The following is a 24,666-nucleotide window of genomic DNA, read 5'->3' as shown; positions in this document are numbered from 1 at the left end:
AACGCCGCGAGGCTTGATTTTAGAAACAATGAAATGAATACTTTGAAACTAATGCCAAATGTATTAGATTCAAAGCAAAATGGTATTAAGCCGTGGTTCAATGATTTATTTTCTTTGATTCAAAACACTTTTTTTTTAGTTCAATATATTTTTCTCTGCGTGCACAACACTGAAATTAATTCTTCCCATACAAATTGAAAAATATACTTGTTTGATACAAGTTCTCCAAACAACGTATGCCAATAAAATTGAAGGAAACATGTGTAATTATCACATTCGTAATACGAAATACTTTTTTTTTTTGATAGATTTAGTTCTGGAACACTCTAATATATATAATAAGTTGGATATTCTAAAGCGGCATCGTATTCTCTGATGTTTTGTTGTTATTTGCTTCTTTCACATTAATGCTGTATGAATTGAACAAAAATTATTAAAATTCGGGGAAGCCAAATACGTCCCAAAAACTAACTTTGGAGGCAATCACGCTTTGACACGAAATTTTACTGAACTTAGTAGCTTTGCTTCCTTGTAGTTTGCCTTGGCTACCCCCTGTTGCGGGTGTCAACAAACAAGCGTGTTGGACGTTGGTCAGTGCTGACGCGATTAAACTTTCTGCTGACAAGATGTTCAGATTTACCGATTTTTCAGAGGATATAAACTATGAACTACTAAAATCGAAATAAAATGTCAACTTTTGCCAGTTTGACGTTTCGCAAATGTTGCTGGCAACTGTACCGAACTTCGGTAAAGTAAGGTGTGATTTACAAGATGTTCAGTAATGTTTCTTACAGTATACGGTAATTGTTCGCTTTTACAGTTCATACTGTAAATTTTTTGACATATGATGCTGTCAAAGTATGAAATCACAAATCAATCGGTAATAATATTACCGAACTCTTGTAAAATTGATCATCTTTACCGTAAAACGGTAGTTTTTTCGCATTACCGAATTTTTCCAGCAAAATAATTACCGAACAACGAAACTGAATCTGAGTGTGTATAAATTTCGGATTTGTTTTTGGATAATCGACTTTTACATTTCGTGACGTTACAACGACCGTTAAGTTTCAAACAGGGTTCTGCTCGCGTTGTAACGTCACGAAATGCTCATCATGTTAGAATCAGGATAATCAGCCAAATTTCCAGAATTTCTGAATGTATTATGTATTGCATTATCTTCATCGCTTCAAGGGGAACTTTATTCTATTGAAAATCCGTTTTGTGATAAATGGCTCGGAGGGCCAAGTTATTGCTATCAGCAGTATGAATACTCCTTCAATAAGGTTAATGACACTGGCACCCATCTTCGGCTCAGTACCACCCATATTCTTCCAATTTTGTCCCAAAGACTAGACCGCTGAGATCCATTACTTCGCACCGCCAGATATTAAGATTTTTCAGCATAGAACTCATCACGCCGTCGAGTCAAACATTTCTTCAATAATCTATGCAATGTCATCAATTTAAGTAAAAACGCTTTACGATGTGTGCGAGAATTTATTGAACCAAAGGCATGCCAGAGGATCTGCATACCACTTAGGGTCCGAGTTGCGCAATATCGGTCTTGTCAGTTGACTACTGATATTGCACCATCGTCACTATCACTCTAGGCCGTTCAATATCAAAACGACAATGACAGGTAACGACCTGATATTGACCCGCACTCTAGATTACAATCATTGCAACTGTTGTGATATTTCAGTGGTTTTCACCAAAACTCAAACTTTTTTGTGATGTTGTTATTTTGTACCACATACTAAAATATCATCTTGGTAAATCTTCATTTGGATTTTAAACTAATTTTAAAGATGGCCTATCAATGATTTCCACACACAGTCAGCCCAGTTCTGACGAAACAAGGAAAGTGACGGTGACTCAATAGAGCGCACGCTGACGTGGATCGCAGTCGGCCTATCAAAATCAGCGTTTTACTTGCGTGGGCACTTTAAACAGTTACAACATTTCGTTTCTGAATAAATATAATGTGCATGATTTTTCAAAATTTCAACTACCACTAGGCAAATAGAACCTTTAACCAAACGACTTTTAAACTGAAGATATTTGAAAAGTTAAACAATTGTCTGAGTTATCAGGGTCCTGAGATATATGAGTCGGTGATTCTTGTGATATCAAAGACAGATTTCCACAATTTCCATCCCATATATATCAAGATCCTTACTATTTAGACAGTTGATGTCCTCGACAAAGTTGTTTGGCTGGTCAAGAACTTTCAATTGATGGGCCGTATGATTACAAATCCTTCCACCAGGAGGCGCTAGAGGGCATACACCTTTTTAGTTTCGTTTATTTCAGGATCCTGAATAATTAGAAATATTGTTGCTTCGGTAAAGTTGTTTGGTAGATTAAGATCTTTCAGTTCAATAGTCGTTTGCCAAACCGTGGCGCAAGTTGCAAATTTCAAAAGGGTACCAATTTTATTATTTATCTTGAAAATATTCAACAAGCTGTAATTCTGTAAAAAAAATATTAAAAATTCTCAAATTTTTCCTCAACTTGTTATCCTGTAATTGCTACAAATTTGGACCAATTGGCCTCAAGTCTTTCTTAACCAAGCTGAATTATACTACCAAATTTCAGGCAATTTGGTCGACAAAAACCCCCCATGACGAAGAGAACAAACCTGCCGATAATACCCTTGATCACCCTATATGAGATGGTAATTTTGTCAGTGTTTCATCTGTTTGGTTCTGATACCATATAAATTATCGGTTTGAGTGGCATTTGATAACGATTCAAAATTTTTACAAGATCACAGTACAATTACAATTTACACAATTTTTGGAATTTGTATAGAGCAAATTTTGGCCAAATATCACCTCCCTCCATCCCTCAAGAGTCTACGTAGTTTATGAACGGGCTATAATGGTACGCAATTTAGGAATGATAACTTGAAAAAGGGCTCATACACAATGAGAAAGAAATAGTTTCAAATATAGAACTACCTTTGTCCAAGCCAGAGAGTGGTCTTTTCCACAGAATTTTTTTTCGTGACGTTACAACGCAAACTTCAACCAGGTGAAACTCAGGCGTCAGTAAACCGATTTACTTTCTTTCAGTCTCATTTGAAAGATATTCTGGAGTAAAAGGACCATACAAAATTTGATATTTGAAAATTGTTCCGAATATGAATAAATTTCATGAAGGTTGCTTTTCCGTGACGTTACAACGCTTAAAAAACCTATATATATATACTTTGACCAGCCATACCTCAGAGTTGTTAAGTATTACAATTAAAAGTATTTGTATGCTAAAAAATCGACATACATTTATCTGTTAATTATGGAAGACTTTTGAAAAATCAGTACATTAGTGTTTAAAATACGGCAGCTTTGATGAATAGTGTGCCTAAATGCCTTAAAATCACGATTTTATTGGTAATCTTAACCGTCGTTCAATAAATATTTATTGTTACATTAATATCATGTTGAATACATTTTTGGACGACAAAAGTAATGTAGAATGTTATAAAAATGTGGAATATGCCAGATTTCAACTTTGAAAAATGAATATTGATGATATGGGGCCCGTAGAATGTGTCACATATATTTTTTTGGTTTATTCGATTTTTTTTCGCGTCCTCACAAGTAATAAAGAGTTTGTTTGAAAAACAATTTCAATCATTTGAAGGGGAATATATTGCTTCATAATAGTCCTAAAGACAGATTTGGACCATATTTTGAATAAAAAAAAAACAAATTCAGAATTGTCCGCACGACGGTATAATAACATATATTTTTCATTTAAATTTATTGGCATACGTTGTTGGGAGAACTAATAGCAAACAAGTAAATCTTTCAATCTGTGTTGCACCCAAAGCAGAAAAAGTTGGCCTGGTGGGTAAAGCGACTAAAACAAAGTACACGCTGGTAGGTAAAACAGAGCGAGACGTTATCAACATGCAACGCTTAGGACAAAGCGTTTGTTCTTCGGTCCGTTTTTTTCGTATCCTGTTTTTCTTACAGTCCGAAATTGTTGAAATGTGTTAGTTGAAGAAAGGACGTCACACAAAAAAAAAATCTAAAAAATAAAACAACAATTTAATTAAAAGTTTCTTTTATTACATACAAATAAAAAAATACATCAAAATTGGTAACAAGGCACATATGTTTTATGTTGTTTCTTAAAGAAATCAATTAGTAAATTATATTTACTACTAAATTAAAGAAAAACTACAACATTTTTCTAATTGTATCACAAGACCGTACATGACCAGATTTCATTTTACTCCAATCACACTGAATGAGTTTTCGATGCTCTTCCTCTTTCTCAATAATTAACTCAAGCTAACAGCAAATGAATTCAAAAATCAATACACTATCATGCCAAAAATGTTATACATTTCAGATCTATCTAGCACCTCGGAACAGCGGATGTATTTCCGTAGAAAAAAAAATACTAAAAATGACCTCCATTTAAATTTTGATAATGTTGGGTCGGAGCAATCATACAACCTAATGCGATCCCGGCCGTACCGCACGGGTCCCGGTAAATAGTGCTGTCTTTATCTTATCGTAATTAAAACATCTCTTTTCATTTACACATTCATTCGGTCACTGCATCAGTCGCTAGCAACGGCGAAGTCAGGCGTAGTTCACAGCCGTAGAGCGTTCTATTCATGATTTTTAATTTTAATACTCTTTTCCGTTGCGGATCTGTGCAGTTGCTGCTGTTGTTGTTTCACTGTCAGTATGCCTAGCAATTGTTCTAGCACGTGCTGGTTCTGTAGCAAGGTTCCCTTCAGATCGCGAATTTCGTGTTTCAATAGCTCGATTTTTTCAGCATTCTCATCGATTTTTGTCGTCAGCGTACAGATGCTGGCCGTTTCAAAGCCGCAATCGGAATCGGCGGAACGATCCATCGCCACTGCACTTGTGCTGGTCGATGATTCAAATTTATTTTTAAAGTTAAAGAACGTCACGGTCGAATTTCGGTTTGATATGGTGGTTCCAAGGTGTTTTCGTTGTTTGGCAACCTCATAAGCGGCCATCATAATATCTCTGGGGAGACGTTTTTCGCCAGGGTTCAACGGTTTCACGCTGAGGACTACCCGATAGGCTTGAGGTGATACTAGAGCGGTATAATGTAGCAAACTTCGCAGCCAGTTTGGTAGCCAGCCGTTGAATAGTGCCGATTCGATGTACGAAATCAGTTTGGTTTGTCTAACCAGCTTGGATAAGCCGGCTGTCTTTTTAAGACCCTGAATGTCGTGAACAGCAATACCAATCAAAAGATTCATCAGAATAACCGTTACAAATAGGAGAAACAAGACGAAAGTTATCTGGGCGCTAATTTCCAGCAGGAAAGGCGGGTCTTTGCCGTCGGGATCATTAATCAGCAAATCCAAATCCTGTTCTCCTGTCATCATCACTAGTACAGTGATGAATCCCATGAACGGATTGGCAAACGACGATGAGGACGGAAAAATTACACAAAAACTAATTGTGAAGCCAATCAGCATGCATGAATAAGCCATAAAGAGTTTTGCAAATTCCACCTGCACTTTCCGATACATGGCCACATATGCCCCAAACACTGGCAGTTGACCTATCATCAGCATCAGATTTGTCCACCCGAGTAGCACAGCGAATGCACCAATGTGATTCTGCCAGGTGTACGTCCGCTTGGTATAGATGTATGATATAACAAAAACGCTGACAATAATGAACCATTCAATAGCATTTTCCGCCTGTGTGACGTAGTGTCGAAAAGATGTATATCCGGTGATACCGTATATTTTCCGACAGATTTCGACTATGGTGATAGCAACGAGCACCATCCACTGCATCTCCATGACGAACGGATTATTTCGAAGCATATCACCTAAAATTGATTGTTTCTGACATAGTTCCTGCTCTTGAATAGTCTCTATCATGTCTTTACTGCCATTGTAGCAATTGTGTGCCAGAGCAGTTAGCACGTAGAGTGTCAGAAATAACACAAAGGTGAAACAAAACAGCAGACGAGCAATATAATACTTCCTTATTTTTCCCCATTTGATATAGAGAAACGCCGAGCATAGTGGGTGTTGCAAAATTTCCTTCTGCCCTTCGTCGACAAATGTATTTAGATAGCTAATTTCACGTGGATGGCAATGTTGAAGGATGCTCCTGAAATCCAATTCGAGCTCAATCTCTCGATTAGAGGAGTCTTGTGAATGAATCAGCGTAATGGCAGCATCCAATTTGTGATTTATCATTGCCATAGAGGCGGGCGTTTTTCTTGTAATAACATTCAAAGCGGATGTTCCCTTTTTCGATTTAGTCGTAACGTCTGCTCCATGAAATAGCAACATTTCAACACAATGTGCCAATCCATCCAGTGCAGCCAGATGCAGTGCTGTAAAACCGTAAACATCTTTGTGGTTTACGTTGGCACCCCATGAAATAAGGATTTCTAAAATATCAAATGCCGAATCTGATTTACCTACTGCTGCATGCAAGGGAGTTCGATGATCAGCATCTTCAGCGTTTGGATCTGCGTTACCTATCCTTAGTAATGCTTCCACGCACTCCGCGCTGGCTGCCCGTGCTGCCAAATGTAGCGGTGTAAATCCTCTATGGTTTTTAGCCTTCGCATCGGCACCTTTAGACAAAAGTAATGTGACACACTCTAAATTTCCTTCATCAGCAGCCAAATGCAACGCAGTTGTTTCCTTATCTCTGAGTTGGATTCTCATATTGGGATCGGCGTTTGAACTCTCGAGCAGAGCCTGCAGACAATGTGTATGCCCCAAATCAGATGCTAAATGTATGGGATTGCTACCATTTTTATCTAATAAATTTACATCCATGCCTTCAGCTATAAACAACCGCACGCAATCCACCGCGTTCGACCGCACAGCACAGTGAAGTAGTGATTCTTCACAGTTATGTTTGTTCGTTGGAATGTCCAAACTTGCACCATTGTTGATCAACATTTTTGCAGTCTCTACAGAGTTACCGAAGGCAGCACAATGCAATGGAGTGAACCATTTGGGCTGAACGTTTACCTCAACGCCCTTCTTGATAAGAAAATTTGTACAATCTACACAACCACTGAACGTGCTCAAATGTAAAGCCGTTAACCCATTACTATCAAAATACATAAGCTCCGCTCCACTGTCTATCAACCCTTCCAGTAGATCGAGACGGTTCAGATAAGCCGCCCACAGGAAGCTTATATTCTTCTCCACCGTGGAGGCTGCCTGATACACTTCCCGAACGTTATCCGCGTTTGTTATGCCATGCTCGATGTCTTCCAGCAAAATAGCTTTTCCACCGGAAGATCGAAGTTGCTCCATGAGAGAAACTCGAATTGTTTCGCTACAGATCTGCGTTGCGCCGTCTGCACTCGGTTCTTCGTAACTGTCATAAAGATTGGGGGCACTTTCCGCCGGCGGTGACGGCCCAACTTGCATGTACTCGAAATCAGCACCCGGAAGGGTTCCACCGGCCAGCGCTTCGGGATCATTACGCCAACGTACATTTCCATTTGTTGACAACGTTTTGAACCTGATTGGTGAAATATAAATTGCGACTATTGGTATGATATATATATTTTTTTAAGAGAGTGAGCAATAGAGACTTCAGATACCTTTACATTTCGTCTGATTCGAATTGATGTAGAATACCGCAATATTACACTTTGATATCATCTAACCTGCTTCTTTAAATATTGAACAATTGGGGGTTTGAAATTAAATCATCAGGCGAGTGGACATGCAAATTTTATCTGAAATAACACTAGCTTGAAGCCAGTATGTATTTATTCAGATTATTATCAGAAATATCCGAAAAAGTCGATATTGTCGAGATGAGCTATTTTAATAAATTTTGGTATAAATATCCACCAAATTTATCCAGCAAAAAATGCTGGGGAGAAAGTATTATTTCTAGGATTGCATTTTTTACATGTTTTGAAAAATGTCTGTTATTTTTTTTTTTTTTGTAGAAAACGATTGTTTTTGAATGATTGTTTCAAGAACGTGTTATAGATTATTTTATAACAATGTTTTTTTTGGAAAATTATCTGTAAAATTATAAAATATTTCTAGATGGGGTTTCGGTGAAAAAATACAGGTAGGTATAATTCCTAAGAAATGTCTAAGAATTTCTAATATTTTTAGAGGCCCATATGGACGATCATGAGATGTCTTTGATTTACTTGGACATCGAATATTTTCGTGCCTGCCCCACGATATACAGATGCAAAATAATCATTGGTAGAGGATGCTCTGTGTTAATGTGAAAGTGCTCATAGAACACCAATCTGGGAAGCACGCTTTGTCCCTTCTGGCCGAAAGCAGAATTCATGAAGAATTTCTCAGCGGGTATATTTAGAACTGTGGGTTCAGATAGCTGAAGTGGTAAACGCACGGATATTCAGCTAGATCATGCTGATTGTGACGGAATCGCTTCCAGGTAGGTCGAGGGTCTTTTCATAGAGGAAATATTTTTGACTTTTTTTGGGTATGATTTCAGGGAAACCATGTAGACACCTGTTCAATTTAATATTTTTCTACGGTTCTCCTTGCCAAACCATCCCATTCTTAATCCATGCGCTAAAACAAGTCTTCAGTACAAAAATAAGGCAAATTGTTATAGATTTAGAGGTGTGTCAAAACGATATTTCGATTTTTTATAGCACGGAAACGTGGTCCGATATCCAGAAATTTCCTCCTAAAAGGTGTCGAAATATCAACTTTTGTTCTGCCCAGCACTAAATTTTGACTTTCAATTATTATCGCGTTCTTTAAAGTTTTTTTTTTTTGCAAAATCCGCGGTAATTTTAATTGTTTTAAACATTTAAATATTATCCAGCATTCCATCCAGGAATTTCTTCCAAAAACTGGACCAAAGTATGCCAACTTTTGTCTTCTCTGGTTAAATCCGAAACTTCACTGAAAGCTCTAATTTACTCTTCAAATCAAATTTCTACATCCGACTCTTCATGTCTTGATATTGAAAAGGCCATCGAGATATGGAGAGATCGAATTTAAGAAGCAATTCGTAATAGTAATAAAAAAAACTCCGTTTCTAGGAAAACGCTACAACAAACAGCTGTAACTTCGCCTTTACAAAATGCTTTGCATCTAGGAAAAGAGACTCTGTGCAAGTCAGCATATCGACATATAGAGAGAACATCTAGACACAAAATAATCGCATCGAACTAACAGGTCCGATAAAGCCATCGAGATAGGGAGAGATAGGGTGCCTGTACCAGTTATCGCACTACCTAAGAAAAACTATTTCTACAAAAATAAGAAGAGACCGACGAATGTCATCGATACGTCAAATGATTGATTATTTAGTTTTCATACTTTACAGGAAAAATATAGAAACGGGGCCAAAACTACTTTCAGTATTTACTACGGCGTGTTCCAATGATAGGAACCCTATATCAGTTATGGACACATTTGTTAATCTGGGTTCCACTTCGCACTATTTACATGCATTTCTTATGGGTTTAGCCATAACTGGTACACTATGGCGAAATAGGGTGCAAGGAAGCCGAAAATTTAAGGAAAATGATTTAGATCATAATTTGAGCAAATTGTGAAGTTTGAATGATTGCAACCAGCTTTTGTGAACGTGATCTGTTGTTAGCGATTTTTTCTTGTTGATTTGCATCATTTAAGGTTGAAAATCAACTATGGCGAATTTGAGGTACTATAGCCATAACTGGTTACACTGAGCCTATCGAGGGGTAGAACATCAAGACATGGAAAGTCAACTGTAGTGGAGTTTGCGTCTCATTCTGCGTGGTGCGTCTGCGCTGATTTGACAGAAGCGATCGCTCGCTTCGCTGGTCGACCGTTAAATTTGGTGGGGGGGGCAGTTTTGAATCGCCACTGTCACGTCGGTTCGTCGGTGCTGTAAGGTCGTCTTCAGTGTCTTGTACTTGACTCAAGTACAAGACACTGAAGACGACCTTACAGTTGAGGTCGAAATACGTATCTGTCAAAGGATGCAAATTCTTAGTGGAATTCAAAGGAACAGTACTTAACACGATTTTCTTTTTACTTACAGATATTCCCCTAACAAGCCCAGGTTAATCATTACTGTGTTGTTGTTTTCTCCATTTCTTGCAACTTAAACAACACAGTTATACAAAGTTTTACCATACACTAATTTCAAAACCTCGATGTACCAAAGAAAACCATTATATATTGTGTGTCCAGTCCGGTGCCCAATAATATTCATTACCGTGTATTTTTTCCGTGAAATTGTCTTTTGTGTAAATCATATTCAGCGTGTTACACCGATCTAACAGTATAGGACTAAACATAAATTACGTAATTGGGTACCGAGGATTGTTCACAATCTGCGAACTTGACTGTGGAAAAAATCGCGACCATGACGCCACTGGTTTTACTCAAACAACATCTAATTAGGCAAGGAATCATAATAGCCACATTTTTTGCATCATTTCATTGCAGAAACGAAGAATTCAGCTTTTCAGAGTACTAAAATTCAGCTCATTACTACCAATCTAGTACTACACCGATTGTGCCCTATTCACATTGTACCATTGTTTCTACCTAACAAGAGGAGAAACGTCAAAATTGGAACAGTCGATTTTCTGTCATCCCCATAGTTCCAATCGAGCAGGAGACCTGTCAAAACGACAAGGATTCGCCACTTTGGTATACTCGAGACACTTTATTTCTACCGTCTTTTTTCCACAGTTTTTAATTGAATGGCATTTCTATGGAATTGCATGAATGTGTGTATATTGTCGACAATGACAAATTAAAAGTCGGGAAAATTTCCCAACAGTTTCCAGGATTTTTTTTTTGATACCCTGCCTACAAGTACTCTCTACAAATTTCCCCAATTCCGGTATCGATTGTTCTTAAAGGAGTGCTCCACGAGCTTGAAGTTAGCATGAGTATGTTCAAATGACAAGTTTTCGGAACCGGCCCTGTAAGCGTTCAATTAATAGATTTTTTTTGCTATTCTTGTAGGCAACTATTATAGTACGACGCCTGTGAAATGGTTCTGAGTCATTTGACCGAACGCCATTTGGCCGAATGCCGTTTGGCCAAAAAATGGGTATGTAATGAATTTGGTTAACCATACCAGTGTAACTCGAAAGAACAGCCAATGATTTAAAGAAGGAAAAATCTTTGATAAAATATCAGCAGCTTTAACGCCAACTAATCCCTAAATGGCAAAACTAGAAAAATAGCCTATGATAAGGGAAATATTTCTGATGATTATATTGGTAGTTAAATTGGAATGATTTTAGCAGTCGCTTAAAAATTCCAAGCATCCACACACTGAGGAATGCTTACTTATGCAAAACAATCATCTATCTATTTACAAAGTCATTGCATTGTGTTTTTCCTTGACAGATTAAGGAGAAACATTAGAGAATTCAAATATGGCTGCCACAATTGCCGACTTGGATGCCTACTCACGTCTTCAAGAGCACTAATATTAAACATTCGTAAACAAATGCCTTCGATTTGGGAAAACTACTTCTTTTTGCAAGTGAGCAAAGGCAAGTGCGGCTTGATTTGATGTGTCGTTCGTCAGATTTGTGTCTCTAAAATTTGTATGCAAAATTGCTATGGGATTTCTTAATGATTCACCTTAGCACTACCGGTCACTTCATTAGGGTTTCCAAGTATAAAACGAAAAATATTAAATGAGCTTCAACATTGTCAATAATTGCAGGATACTTTAGTTGCATCCCGCTACGCAATAATATTCATGTTTTAACAATGTTTTAACTGAAATTTTCAGTTGATAGAAATTGGGTTCGGCTTTTGTTTTTGCTACTGAGTGTAAATATCTATTAAGAAAGATAGTAAAATTAAGATTGCTACTTGTTGAGAGATCACACATTTTGAACGAAAATTCATAATTTTTAGTTGCCACCCGTTTAACCCCATTTGACCCCAGCAATCAATGCGCCAGACCAGAAACATTTTAGCTTAAAATTTACTAAAATATACATCCCGAAAATTATGTCGACTCATGGTAATACTGAGTCACTCACAAAAAACAGCGGATGCTCGAAAACGACCGCTATCAAAGGTATTCAAAGAGAAATATCGAAATAAAACTTCGTACCAACCGCTAACCGATTCAATCTGGTTGAATCCAGATTTATTGATGACGGATAATTAATGTTGCGAAACGATCTGCAGTACCAAGAACTAGAAAATGGACAGAAATGAAAAGGTATCATCGAATCTCTCAGCTCTCTCGTGTTCATTAAATCTCATAGAAAAAGTGTTCCCACCTCGATGCCAACGATGACGGTGTAATGCCATTCTCAACCACGCTTGTCGCGCGTGCGATCCGGGGCGGCTTGGATTTAGTTGATCCCTCCTTGTATCCGAAGTTTTCCATAATCTAGACGATAGACACTGTTGCTTTCCAAAGCGCACTACGCTTTTAAATACATTGGTTCCGTTTGCCTAGCAATGCTTTTCGATTCAGTTTTCTTTTTCTTCTTGTACATCACACAATTTTAATATTTTATATCACTCTTCCACCTGTATAGGATCAGGGCTGGTTAGTATGGTGTTTTTTTTATCTCGTTGTTCATGGGTGAACAATTTGCACTTCTCTTTTTGGTGGCCGGTTGAAGTTTTGCACTATGTTAAGAAAATGAGAAATATTGCGACAAAATCCAATAGTTCAAATGCTAAAATACCGCTAGTAGTTTTACCTGAATGTGGACATGATTTTGAATTATGGATATTGAAATTAAAATGAACAGTAATGAAAACTACGGAGCAGCGTTGATGATACATATGTACTACTAGCAACTTGTTCTTATTACGTACGCATTGTACGTAAAACAGTAGTTTGGCATTGATAAGATATGTAAGTGTTATAACCTTCTTAATGTATTGGAGAATTTTGCAAATTTTTCATTTTCGAACATAGTGCTTCAATGGATATTTCACAGTTGAAGATATACGCGGATTTCAAACATTGGCTGCTGCTGTTGCGCGTGGGATCCGAAGTTCAACGATCACATTTTAATAGGACATGGCAATCTCCATGCGACTGCGCATTTCAAATCGCTGCAAATTCTGTGGACAGCGAGATAAAACAAAACGAACGAAAAAAAATTATTTGCCGTCACCCTCAAATAAACGTTAACCGATGAGTGCGAAGCTTGAAACATCAATGCTGCTGATGAAACGAACCCACTTTTAATCGATGGAGTTCGATTGTTGAATAATGTGTACGTATTGTATACCGCGCGGCCTACGACAAGCTAAAACCGATGACATCATTCTATCACTTTCGACAGGTGAAAGTAAAATCACCCTGAAATATCCGCTGGACCCACGGTAGATACCATTTTTATGGCTTTCTCTGGGCGAAACTACGCCAAGGGTTTGTTTCATTTTTTAGACCGAATTAAGAAGCGGCTGTTTACACAAACAAGGTTCTATGCGATGTATCTTGCAAAATCGAATATAGGAAAGGATTGAACAGCTGATGCAATATTGTATCCAATAATAGGTACTTCAGATTGAGCTTGGACTTGATTAACTGCCCCTACATGCTACTATGGTAACGATTTTTTCGGCAGTCAAATTGGGATATTGTGAACGAACCTCGGCACCCAAAAACCAATGTATATAAATACCAAAATAAGATACTCCCGCTAATATTTATGTATTAGTGAAAAAAGGAAAAAAATAGTTTTGAAGTTTGCGCTGATTTGTATGGGCATATCATGAAGCAAACACTTTTGAGAAATTACGCTCTCACATCATAGAAGCAATTACAGGTCGGACTCGATTATCCGGAGTCGGGTTCTGGCGCTTCCCTAAATAATATCTCGCAAACGGAATCCTGTAAGAAGCTGAAATTTTGACTGATCACAAATCAAAGTTGGCTTGACAACATGTCAAAATTTCAGCTTTATAGAGCATTCCGTTTCCCAGATATATGTTTGAGAAGCAACCGAACCTGACTCCGGATAATCGAGTCCGACCTGTATTTAAGTGCATCCTATTGGATTGATATTCACTTAACGTTGAACCATTCGTCATTGAAATCATCGTCATCATCAAACATTTGAAAGCAGTTTTTTCGTTCAAATCAAACATTTTTGCTACGAAAATGGATTCACTGTGTTCCACATGAGAAATAGAATACAGTGAATACATGTTCGTGGTTATTGTTTTGATTTATAGTGAAAAAACTGCTTTTCTATTTCGGAAAAATGATGACGGATGCTTGAGCCTTAATTCTGAACAACATTGCCGAAAAAAAAAACAAATTGCTATCTCTGATGGTTTCAGAGATATTTACTGCCCGTAACCGCATAAGATTAACATTCGACGAAAGAAGGCAGTGGAGAAAATTTTTAGATTAGATGCAACTCTTGATATTATGGGAATGAATGAATCTTAAAAATTTCTCACAAATTTGTATTCAATCGTTTAGCAATAAAATTTTCTACAGCACTTCTTATACGCCAGACGAATTGTCAGGAAATAAACCGGACCTGAGTAAGATTGATAAAGCCAGTCTATTTTAGTGTGACTGTTATGCGGGTACATTGGTCAATGAGACAATATGACTTTTTTCATAAATCCTAGAGCAAACTTGAAATTTTTATTCAGTTAGTCGACAGTACTTGTGATTTGATGATGATCCCCGATATTAACTCAATACCAGCAAAATATGCAAATGTTTATATGCAGTTATGGGCATTTTAGGGGAATCACTAAACAGTTAAAATAACTGCGTAAGCCATGATTATCTGATTATTGAAATGTTTCATGAAATTGCCAATAAAATAATACAAGATTGCCTTGGTGATCGCGACGTTTAATCAGAATAATAAATCATCAGCGGCTTGCGCTGTTAAGGACAAACGTCTTGAAATCCCGCTTCAACAGTGCATCAGAACTTCAGACGCACAAATCTCAAGAAGCAAGCTTAAAACAACAGTGCATTTTATTATTCTGTTCCTGCTCACTTGTAATAAGCTTAAAATAAGAATATCAGATGCGATGGTTTTGTTTACGAAGAGATTTGTGCCCTCGAAATCGTGAGTAGGTACCAAAGTCGGCCATTGAGGCGGCCATTTTGGGATTCTAACAAGTCTGTCCTTAAGTGAATTCTCCTTTCATTCTTTTTAAGAAAAAAAAATAGGATGGAATCCAAAAAAAATCTTTAACATTACAAGTGAGCACCATGTGTACCACTTGTAATACATCGAAAATTTGTAATTATCAATGTGTATATGATAGAATATACCTCCAGCAAGCTTTAGCACAAGCATATGGAGGTGATCATTGCGATACACAAACGTGAAAGTGTTTTGAGTTATCAAATAATCCTTAATAAATCTTCACAACATGTGCATTTCTTTGCATTAGTCGACCAACACTCATAAAAATTGTCTAAAAAAGTACATCCCTGTATGTCTGCAAGCTGAATTATTGTTATATTGTAGATTAATAGCATTCATTCTTCCTTACAAATAGTTTCTGTAGTTGAGAGAAATTTTTACCCAAAACACTGACCATGAAAAATAAATTCGCCCCATATCACCCTAAAATTGATAAAACTCATGTCAAAATAAATTTCATATGTCAAAAACATCACAATAGCGCACACCAAGAAGCAAAACATTTGAAAATTTGGCGAAATTTTGTAGTTTCAGAATTAATTGCTAAGTGGATCTTTTTTTCTGTCAATTTTTAAGCAATTTTCCCAATCTCATCAGAAATCACTTTATTCCTCAAAAACCAAATATTTTTCAGCACAGATTACTAAAACAGTGTAAAATGGATGAAGTGCGTTCATTGAAAGGTATATTAAGCTCCTCAGGTGTCAGTCAAAAGTAGAAGTTTACATATGTCTCAGATAATGTCACACGAAACATAAAATGTAATCAATATCTATTAGGGCGGATCAACGTTGTATTGGAAGATTTAAAATTGATCAGATTCTATCGGATCAAAGTTTTTTGGTGCCATTTGAGGTTCAAAACAACAGTTGCAACTGTGCAAAATTTAAGCATGAATGTTCTAGCAAACATTTTGCGCATCGTGGTTGAAGTTTGTATGGGATTTTACATGGGAAAACATACTCTTTTGTATTTTTCTTTAAAGTTGCTCAAGAATGTCTATACCATATAACCGATGATGTAAAAGTATAACCCAGGATGTGTCGAAAAACTTTGCCGAAGACAGCAAAGCGATCCGAAGCAAACGGAAAAAATATACTTATGGCAATTCTGGCCAACAATTTTTATTATTGATGTTAGGGGGCATCCATTAAGTACGTCACGCTCATAGGGGGGAGGGGGGGGGGGTTCGAAAATGTGACAAGCAATGCATTTAATATAGCAAAAACCCGTACGAAGGGGGGAGGGGGGTTGGAGAAGTGCAGAATTTACCGTGACGTACTAAATGGATGCCCCCTTATAACTTTTGTCACAAGACTCGGATCGCTTTGCGGTCTTCGATAAAGTTTTTAAGGACACCCTAGGCTAAACTTTTACATTATCGATTGAAAATTTTGAATAATGTTATTCTATTATAAGGAAAATGCAAAAAAAGTAAGTTTTCCCATACAAAAGCCATACAATCGCGATGCTCAAAACGTAGGCAACTGTTCGCGCTCAAATTTTGCACCATCATTCAGGACCCGAAATGGATCCAAAAAAAATCTTGATCTTAAAAAACGACTACAATGACCCACGCTAATATCTATAACAAAATATTTCAATTTTTTTAATTTTAATTTTCAAAATTTTCTTTACTTCCTCAGGAATCGAGTATCTTCGTGTGACAGACATAATTTTACGAAAGTAAAATTGAGTTGTCCAAAAAAAGTCTCACGAAACCTAATGCAAGCCTATCCCTATACGGAAGAACAAAAATTGTTTGCAATGTTCTTACAAATTCTTAACCCGGGGATTTTGAACACAAATCACAGCCACACAAGCACTTGGATTGATCAATGGTCATTGACAGAAAAAAAATCAAATATCGTTACGCGGAAATCAGGCATTGTTTCTATCCATTCAGCTCTAAAAGCGAAATATGTTACTTTGCATTATGTTAAATTAAGCACACACGGTAATTATAATCAGCAACTGGATTCCTCAATGCGATATAACTTTACAAAATATTTAAACACTATTAACAAACTTTGGAAATTTAATTGTTTGGTTGAGGATGAGGCTGCATGATGACACGAAGCTAAATTCCAAGTTGCCCAGAAAATTTACAAGCTTGAATTGCCGTAGGCCTTGATATCACAATAATCATATAGCTTAGGCACCAATGATATTTGCTAATTTTATAGAATTCAAATTCTGACGAATTTTATTGAATTTTGCATGACTCACAATACATAAAATTATATATTTTTTAAATCTTATATGTATCAACCGACTGTTGATCGCTATAGATCAATTTTCAATCAAAAAAAGGCAACGGTTAGAGCAAGTGAGATTCTCGAAAAACTATTTCTCCTATTTTCTATATAAATGTGCAACTTTCGTAGAAGTATTCACAACAGCTGCGGAATCATCTAACGTCCAACATTCATAAGCAATCACGAACTCTTCGCCGGGTAGAAACCGTTTCAACTCTGCAATAAACTTGAACTTCATCAGATGATGTCAAAACGCAAAATGGTTCATAAACTGGATAGTCGACCGGATTCCTGCATCTGCATCTCCGCTCCACAACAAAAGCAGCGACTTGAAAAGTTAATTGAACCAAACAGCCAGCTACATTCTACTAAATTGAATATCCACGCGTAAATGAAGCAATAAAGAAATCACGTTTAAATCCACGTATATCTTCAAAAATCACAACCACCAATCTGTATGCGCTGTTCAAAAGTATTTCGGAAATCAGTTGTTTCTTATCACCAGACTCGATTGCAGTGATACATGCTTGCTAATTATGCTTGAAAGACGTCAACCGGACAAAAGAACAGTTCACCGCCAGATCCGAACACCACTAATGATAGCGCAGTTTACTTAGGAAGCTGAGTAAGTATGCACTTGAGCGGAGACAAATTTGACGCGCGGCACGCGGTTCAACATATTAACGGCTCGAGTAACGCAGATAAACTAAACGTCTCTGAGCGAGCAGACTCAATTTTTGAAACCATAACAATCTTGCGGTGCGCACACGTTTGCCAGAGACGGATGTGTGGGGAAGCCATACAAGCATAGCCACCGTTAGCAGGTGCGGTTTCATTCAGCTGGGTCATTTGGGTATTCTCTGAATGAAGCGGCGAAGGAAATCAGCTTACAGTCAGAACTCTTTTAACGTGGAACAATTCGTCATTGAAATAATCGTCATCATCAAATTTTGAAAAGCAGTTTTCTCGTTCAAAACTAAAGTTTTTGCAGCGAAACTATATTCACTGTATTCCTTATGAGCATAGGGATTCAGTGAATACATTTTCATAATCATTAATTTGATTTACAGCGAAAAAACTGCTTTTCGATTTCGGAAAAATGATGACGAATGCTTGAGCCTTAAGTTCACTGTTTCAATATGTCGACTCTATTTAAATGTACATGACGGGTTATATAAAACATCCTGCTTTCTTCTTCTTCTTTGGGATTTTACGTTCCCACTGGAATTTGGGCTGCGTTTTTAAACTAAGTGTTTTTTTTTACACTTTTACAATTATTTATTAATTGAGTAGCTTCGTTTGCCTGCCATTGCATGAATTTTTATATTGTGAGGCAAGTACAAAGATATGCTATGCCCAGGGAAGTTAAGAAAAGCCTAGGAGCATAACTAAATCCTTTTTGATGCATTTGTCTGAAGATCTAGGAATGTATGTAGGAAAGGATGTTCCAAGCGATTCTAATTGTAGAACCTACAGACTTTACCACTATACTGCCAGTTAGCACAAGAAGCGAATGACTTCAACAAGTGGTTCCTACCGAGGTGACGAAACTGATGGAATCCCCAAAATAACCTAACCGAATGACCCAGACGTGTACTAGACGGAGTGACACTCTCAAACCTAACAAAGTTTCAACTTTTAACTTGTTGATTTGTTTATTGAGCCCTGAGGATGGTCCAATAGCCGAACCGAAACCAACTAATCAACGCAATTTATAAGACTGTAAGCCGAAAACCAACAAAGTCCAGCTATACACAATATAATAGTTAGAGTTATTCTACGGTTTAGAATTATACAAGTACTTGTGTACGACAAATAACCATCGTTTATATTTTCAGAAAAAAAAATATCAAAACATTCGCAAACGATCATGCTTAAGAAACGTGATGCCTTTATAAACTCCCTCTTATCTTCTCGACAATTTGCGTAAACGTGCGAAAGGCACGTCATGTTACGGTAGGATCAGCAGCTAAACTCAAATTTACCGTTCGTCCGATTGACCACCATGGGAAAAGAAGGCACATACCTACATTGGCGCGCGGGCAAAATTCAGAGACCACATCCAAGCGTTAAACGTACAATACACTGATCATCCTAACATAAAGAGACAACATTTCAGTTTGACGACACAATGGATTAAGATTCTAATAAAAGAGAAAAATTTGTTGGAAACTATCAATTTAATTTAGCCGACAATGTGAGTCAATCTGCACAGTACATGTATGAGCCATTATTACCGCAAAGCACACGTATGTATGTGCAGAGGTAAAAAGTGCACGATCTCGGCATATATTGAGAATCTCGATGTAATGATCATTTTATACCTATGTGCAAGAGTAGGTTGTTTTGAATGCACCAAAAATGTCGCAGAGGCAGTACAATAATTTCTGTATGTATCTTTTTTTCTTCTTCTGTGGCACATTGACGCAGATTTTATCTGTTGCGCTATAATGACCATAATCTTTATGATTGTAATATAATATATTTGAAAAAATATCCCGCAAAAGATAGATAAAATGGGTCTAGCGTGTGTTAGGCATGACGACACGGGATAAGTGGTGTTAGGTACTTTTGAATTTCAATTACTCGAGATGGTAAATTGCAATTATTTAAAATTGGATGATTCACGAAAAGCTAGCTATGGCTTATTGAAACCGAGTATTGAAGAATAATAATAGGGGGATTCACTTAACAGCGTAAACTAATTAAACTGATTAAACGTCGCGATCACCAAGGCAATCTTTGATTATTTCATTCGCAATATCATGAAACATTTCAAATAAGCAGAAAATCATGGCTTACGCAGCAATTTAATCTGTTTAGTGAGTACCCCTAATATGTTTAATCACAATAAACGATTAATGACTAATGATTACGATTAATAAAAAATCAACAAAAACACCAACTATAACATGTTTGATTAGCCCAATTTTTATTTCATTGCGCATAATGTCATGGAGCTCTGATTTTATTTTCAGCTAACCGACACCTCCCTCCTAACAAAAACATTCTCCGTGGTGCTCCACAACCAGAGGTAATCTCAGTCTTGAAAAACAACATACATTTTCTTTGTATATCACAAAACTTACATATATTGAAAATTATAAAAATAAATCTTATGAATTTCTATCGGCAATTTCAACGATTCTGATTTAAAGTCATATAAATCATCACTAGGAACAAAGTATCTAAAGCAATTATTGAATTGCATCTCACTGGATTAAATGGGACCTCCATGCAATAAAACAGAAAATATCACCATTTGAAAATCGGTATTTTTACCCTTCTTACACCCATAAGAAGGGTATAAATACCGCTTGGAAAACCGACTTTCGATCCGAGGCCCGCAGGGCCGAGTCACATATACCAATCAACTCAGCTCGACGAATTGAGCAAATGTCTGTATGTGCGTGTGTGTGTATGTGTGTGTGTGTGTGTATGTGTGTGTGTGTGTATGTGTGTGTGTATGTATGTTACAAAAAAATGTCACTCACGGTTCTCAGCCATCTGTTGACCGATTTGAGTTCTCTTGGAAGCAAATGAAAGCTACTACATCCTAGTAGAACGCTATTGAATTTTATTTTGATTGGACGTTCGGTTACCGAGATATCTTTCAAAGAGTGCTAGGGAGTAGTACAACTTAATTATTTTAGATATTTTTGACAAAGTGTATCACCATAAATTTCTCAGCCGTCTATCAACCGATTTGGGTTCATAAGGCCCCAAACGAAAGCTACTACATCCTAGTAGAACGCTATTGAATTTTTTTTTGATTGGACGTTCGGTTACCGCGATATCTTTCAAAGAGTGCTAGGGAGTAGTACAACTTAATTATTTTAGATGTTTTTGACAAAGTGTATCACCATAAATTTCTCAGCCGTCTATCAACCGAATCGGGTTCTTAAGGCTCGAAACGAAAGCTACTGCACCCTAGAAGAACGCTTTTGAATTTCATTCCGATTGGACATTTTGTAACCGAGATATCTTTCGGGGAGTACTTTGGAGTAATACAACTTAACTTTTTAAGAGGTCTTTGACAAAATGCTTCATAATAAATGAATCAGCCGTGTGCAATCGATTTGAGTTCTCTCAGCATCAAATGAAAGCTACAGCATCCAAGTAGTATGCTATTAAATTTTATGCCGTTTGGACATTTTGTTTCCGAGATATCTTTCCACGAGTACTAAGGAGTAATGAAATTTACGCTTTTGAGAGATTTTTGATAAAATGTATCATAATACATTTCTCAGACGTTTGTCAACAGATTTTTTATGATCATATTTGGTTTCTCAAGGAGCTCTGCATGAAAATGCAATTGCAACAAATACATAAAAGCTACTATCTCTTTGTAATATTTGAGCTTAATAAACAGTAGCAAAAATATCACGGAATGTATGTAGGAAAAGCCTTTTTTTTATGATCAAATTTGGTTTCTCAAGGAGCTCTGCATGAAAATGCAATTGCATCAAATATATAAAAGCTACTATCTCTTTGTAATATTTGAGCTTAATAAACAGTAGCAAAAATATCACGGAATGTATGTAGGAAAAGCCTTTTTTTATGATCAAATTTGGTTTCTCAAGGAGCTCTGCATGAAAATGCAATTGCATCAAATACATAAAAGCTACTATCTCTTTGTAATATTTGAGCTTAATAAACAGTAGCAAAAATATCACGGAATGTATGTAGGAAAAGCCTTTTTTTATGATCAAATTTGGTTTCTCAAGGAGCTCTGCATGAAAATGCAATTGCATCAAATGTATAAAAGTTACTATCTCTTTGTAATATTTGAGCTTAATAAACAGTAGCAAAAATATCACGGAATGTATGTAGGAAAAGCCTTTTTTTATGATCAAATTTGGTTTCTCAAGGAGCTCTGCATGAAAATGCAATTGCATCAAATACATAAAAGCTACTATCTCTTTGTAATATTTGAGCTTAATAAACAGTAGCAAAAATATCACGGAATGTATGTAGGAAAAGCCTTTTTTTATGATCAAATTTGGTTTCTCAAGGAGCTCTGCATGAAAATGCAATTGCATCAAATGTATAAAAGTTACTATCTCTTTGTAATATTTGAGCTTAATAAACAGTAGCAAAAATATCACGGAATGTATGTAGGAAAAGCCTTTTTTTATTTTATGATCAAATTTGGTTTCTCAAGGAGCTCTGCATGAAAATGCAATTGCATCAAATGTATAAAAGTTACTATCTCTTTGTAATATTTGAGCTTAATAAACAGTAGCAAAAATATCACGGAATGTATGTAGGAAAAGCCTTTTTTTATGATCAAATTTGGTTTCTCAAGGAGCTCTGCATGAGAATGCAATTGCATCAAATATATAAAAGCTACTATCTCTTTGTAATATTTGAGCTCAATAAACAGTAGCAAAAATATCACGGAATGTATGTAGGAAAAGCCTTTTTTATGACCAAATCTGGTTTCCCAAGTTAGCTCTACATGAAAATGCAATTGCATCAAATACATAAAAGCTACTATCTCTTTGTAATATTTGAGCTTAATAAACAGTAGCAAAAATATCACGGAATGTATGTAGGAAAAGCCTATTTTATGACCAAATCTGGTTTCCCAAGTTAGCTCTACATGAAAATGCAATTGCATCAAATACATAAAAGCTACTATCTCTTTGTAATATTTGAGCTTAATAAACAGTAGCAAAAATATCACGGAATGTATGTAGGAAAAGCCTTTTTTTATGATCAAATTTGGTTTCTCAAGGAGCTCTACATGAAAATGCAATTGCATCAAATACATAAAAGCTACTATCTCTTTGTAATATTTGAGCTTAATAAACAGTAGCAAAAATATCACGGAATGTATGTAGGAAAAGCCTTTTTTTTATGATCAAATTTGGTTTCTCAAGGAGCTCTGCATGAAAATGCAATTGCATCAAATGTATAAAAGTTACTATCTCTTTGTAATATTTGAGCTTAATAAACAGTAGCAAAAATATCACGGAATGTATGTAGGAAAAGCCTTTTTTTTATCAAATTTGGTTTCTCAAGGAGCTCTGCATGAAAATGCAATTGCATCAAATGTATAAAAGTTACTATCTCTTTGTAATATTTGAGCTTAATAAACAGTAGCAAAAATATCACGGAATGTATGTAGGAAAAGCCTTTTTACCCTTCTTACACCCATAAGAAGGGTATAAATATCGCTCGAAAAACCGACTTTCGATCCGAGGCCCGGAGGGCCGAGTCTCATATACCAATGAACTCAGCTCGACGAACTGAGCAAATGTCTGTATGTGTGTGTGTGTATGTGTGTATGTGTGTATGTGTGTGTGTGTGTATGTGCGTTACAAAAAAAAGTCACGCACGTTTCTCAGCCGTCTGTCAACCGATTTGAGTTCTCTTGGAAGCAAATGAAAGCTACTACATCCTAGTAGAACGCTATTGAATTTTTTTTCGATTGGACGTTTGGTTACCGAGATATCTCTCGAAGAGTACTTATGAGTCATACTTCTAAACTTTTTAAGATTTTTGACCAAGTGTATCATAATAAATATTTCGACCGTTTGTCAATCGATTTGGGTTCTCTTGGCACCAAATGAAAGCTACAGCATCCTAGTAGATCGCCCAGAAATTTTATTTCGATTGGACATTTGGTTACAGAGATATCTTTCGAAGAGTACTTCGAATTTATACAACTAAACCTTTTGAGATTTTTGACCAAAAGTATCATAATAAATATCTTAGCCGTCTGTCAACCGATTTCGGTTATCCTGGCACCAAATAAAAGCTACAACATTCTAGTAGAACCCTATACATTTTCATTAGGATTGGACATTTGGTTACCGAGATATCTTTCAAAGAGTACTTGGGAGTAATACAGGTTAACTTTTTGAGATTTTTGACCAAGGGTACCATAATAAATATCTCAGCCGTCTGTCAACCGATTTGGGTTCTCTAAGCACCAAATGAAAGCTACAATATGCTTGTATAAGGCCCTGAAATTTTATTTCGATTCGACATTTGATTACTGAGATATCTTACGTAGAGTATTTCAATAAATTATTTTTTTTATTATATTCACTTGTTATCTTGCATTTGTTTTTGACCAGTCTATGGGAAATTATTTTTCAATAAATAATGCTGATCTCATACAAAGTGTATTCTAGCAGGTTATTGTTTTCAACAAAATTATAATTAACAAATTACAAATACACAGGAATTTTATGAAAACTAACAATATGTTAAATGAAAGCTTTAAATTTATATATTGTGGGAAAAATGCAAGAACTGTACAGCCAAAATAACT

The 24,666-nt window shown here is 36.4% G+C and overlaps 1 protein-coding gene across 7 annotated transcripts; it reads right to left on the bottom strand.

The window, feature by feature from the left end:
* Positions 1-4,060: 4,060 nt before the first annotated feature.
* On the bottom strand, positions 4,061-18,084 carry LOC109406265 (transient receptor potential channel pyrexia). 7 transcript variants are annotated; one of them, XM_019679344.3, is made up of 3 exons: positions 17,995-18,084; positions 12,256-12,511; positions 4,061-7,514 (listed from the first exon to the last, which is right to left on the bottom strand). In XM_019679344.3, exons 2-3 carry the CDS (start codon positions 12,363-12,365, stop codon positions 4,634-4,636), a joined length of 2,991 nt encoding a protein of 996 aa, XP_019534889.2. In that variant the 5' UTR covers positions 12,366-12,511; positions 17,995-18,084; the 3' UTR covers positions 4,061-4,633. The 7 variants fall into 7 exon arrangements, with proteins under 7 accessions (XP_019534889.2, XP_019534882.2, XP_029733052.1 ...); XM_019679337.3 differs by having other exon boundaries at positions 17,828-18,078; XM_029877192.2 differs by having other exon boundaries at positions 17,831-18,078.
* Between the last annotated feature and the right edge of the window lie 6,582 nt (positions 18,085-24,666).

The sequence above is a fragment of the Aedes albopictus genome, unplaced genomic scaffold (genome assembly GCF_035046485.1).
Source record: "Aedes albopictus strain Foshan unplaced genomic scaffold, AalbF5 HiC_scaffold_484, whole genome shotgun sequence".
NCBI classification, from domain to species: domain Eukaryota; kingdom Metazoa; phylum Arthropoda; class Insecta; order Diptera; family Culicidae; genus Aedes; species Aedes albopictus.
This window is presented reverse-complemented; position numbering and strand designations above follow the sequence as displayed.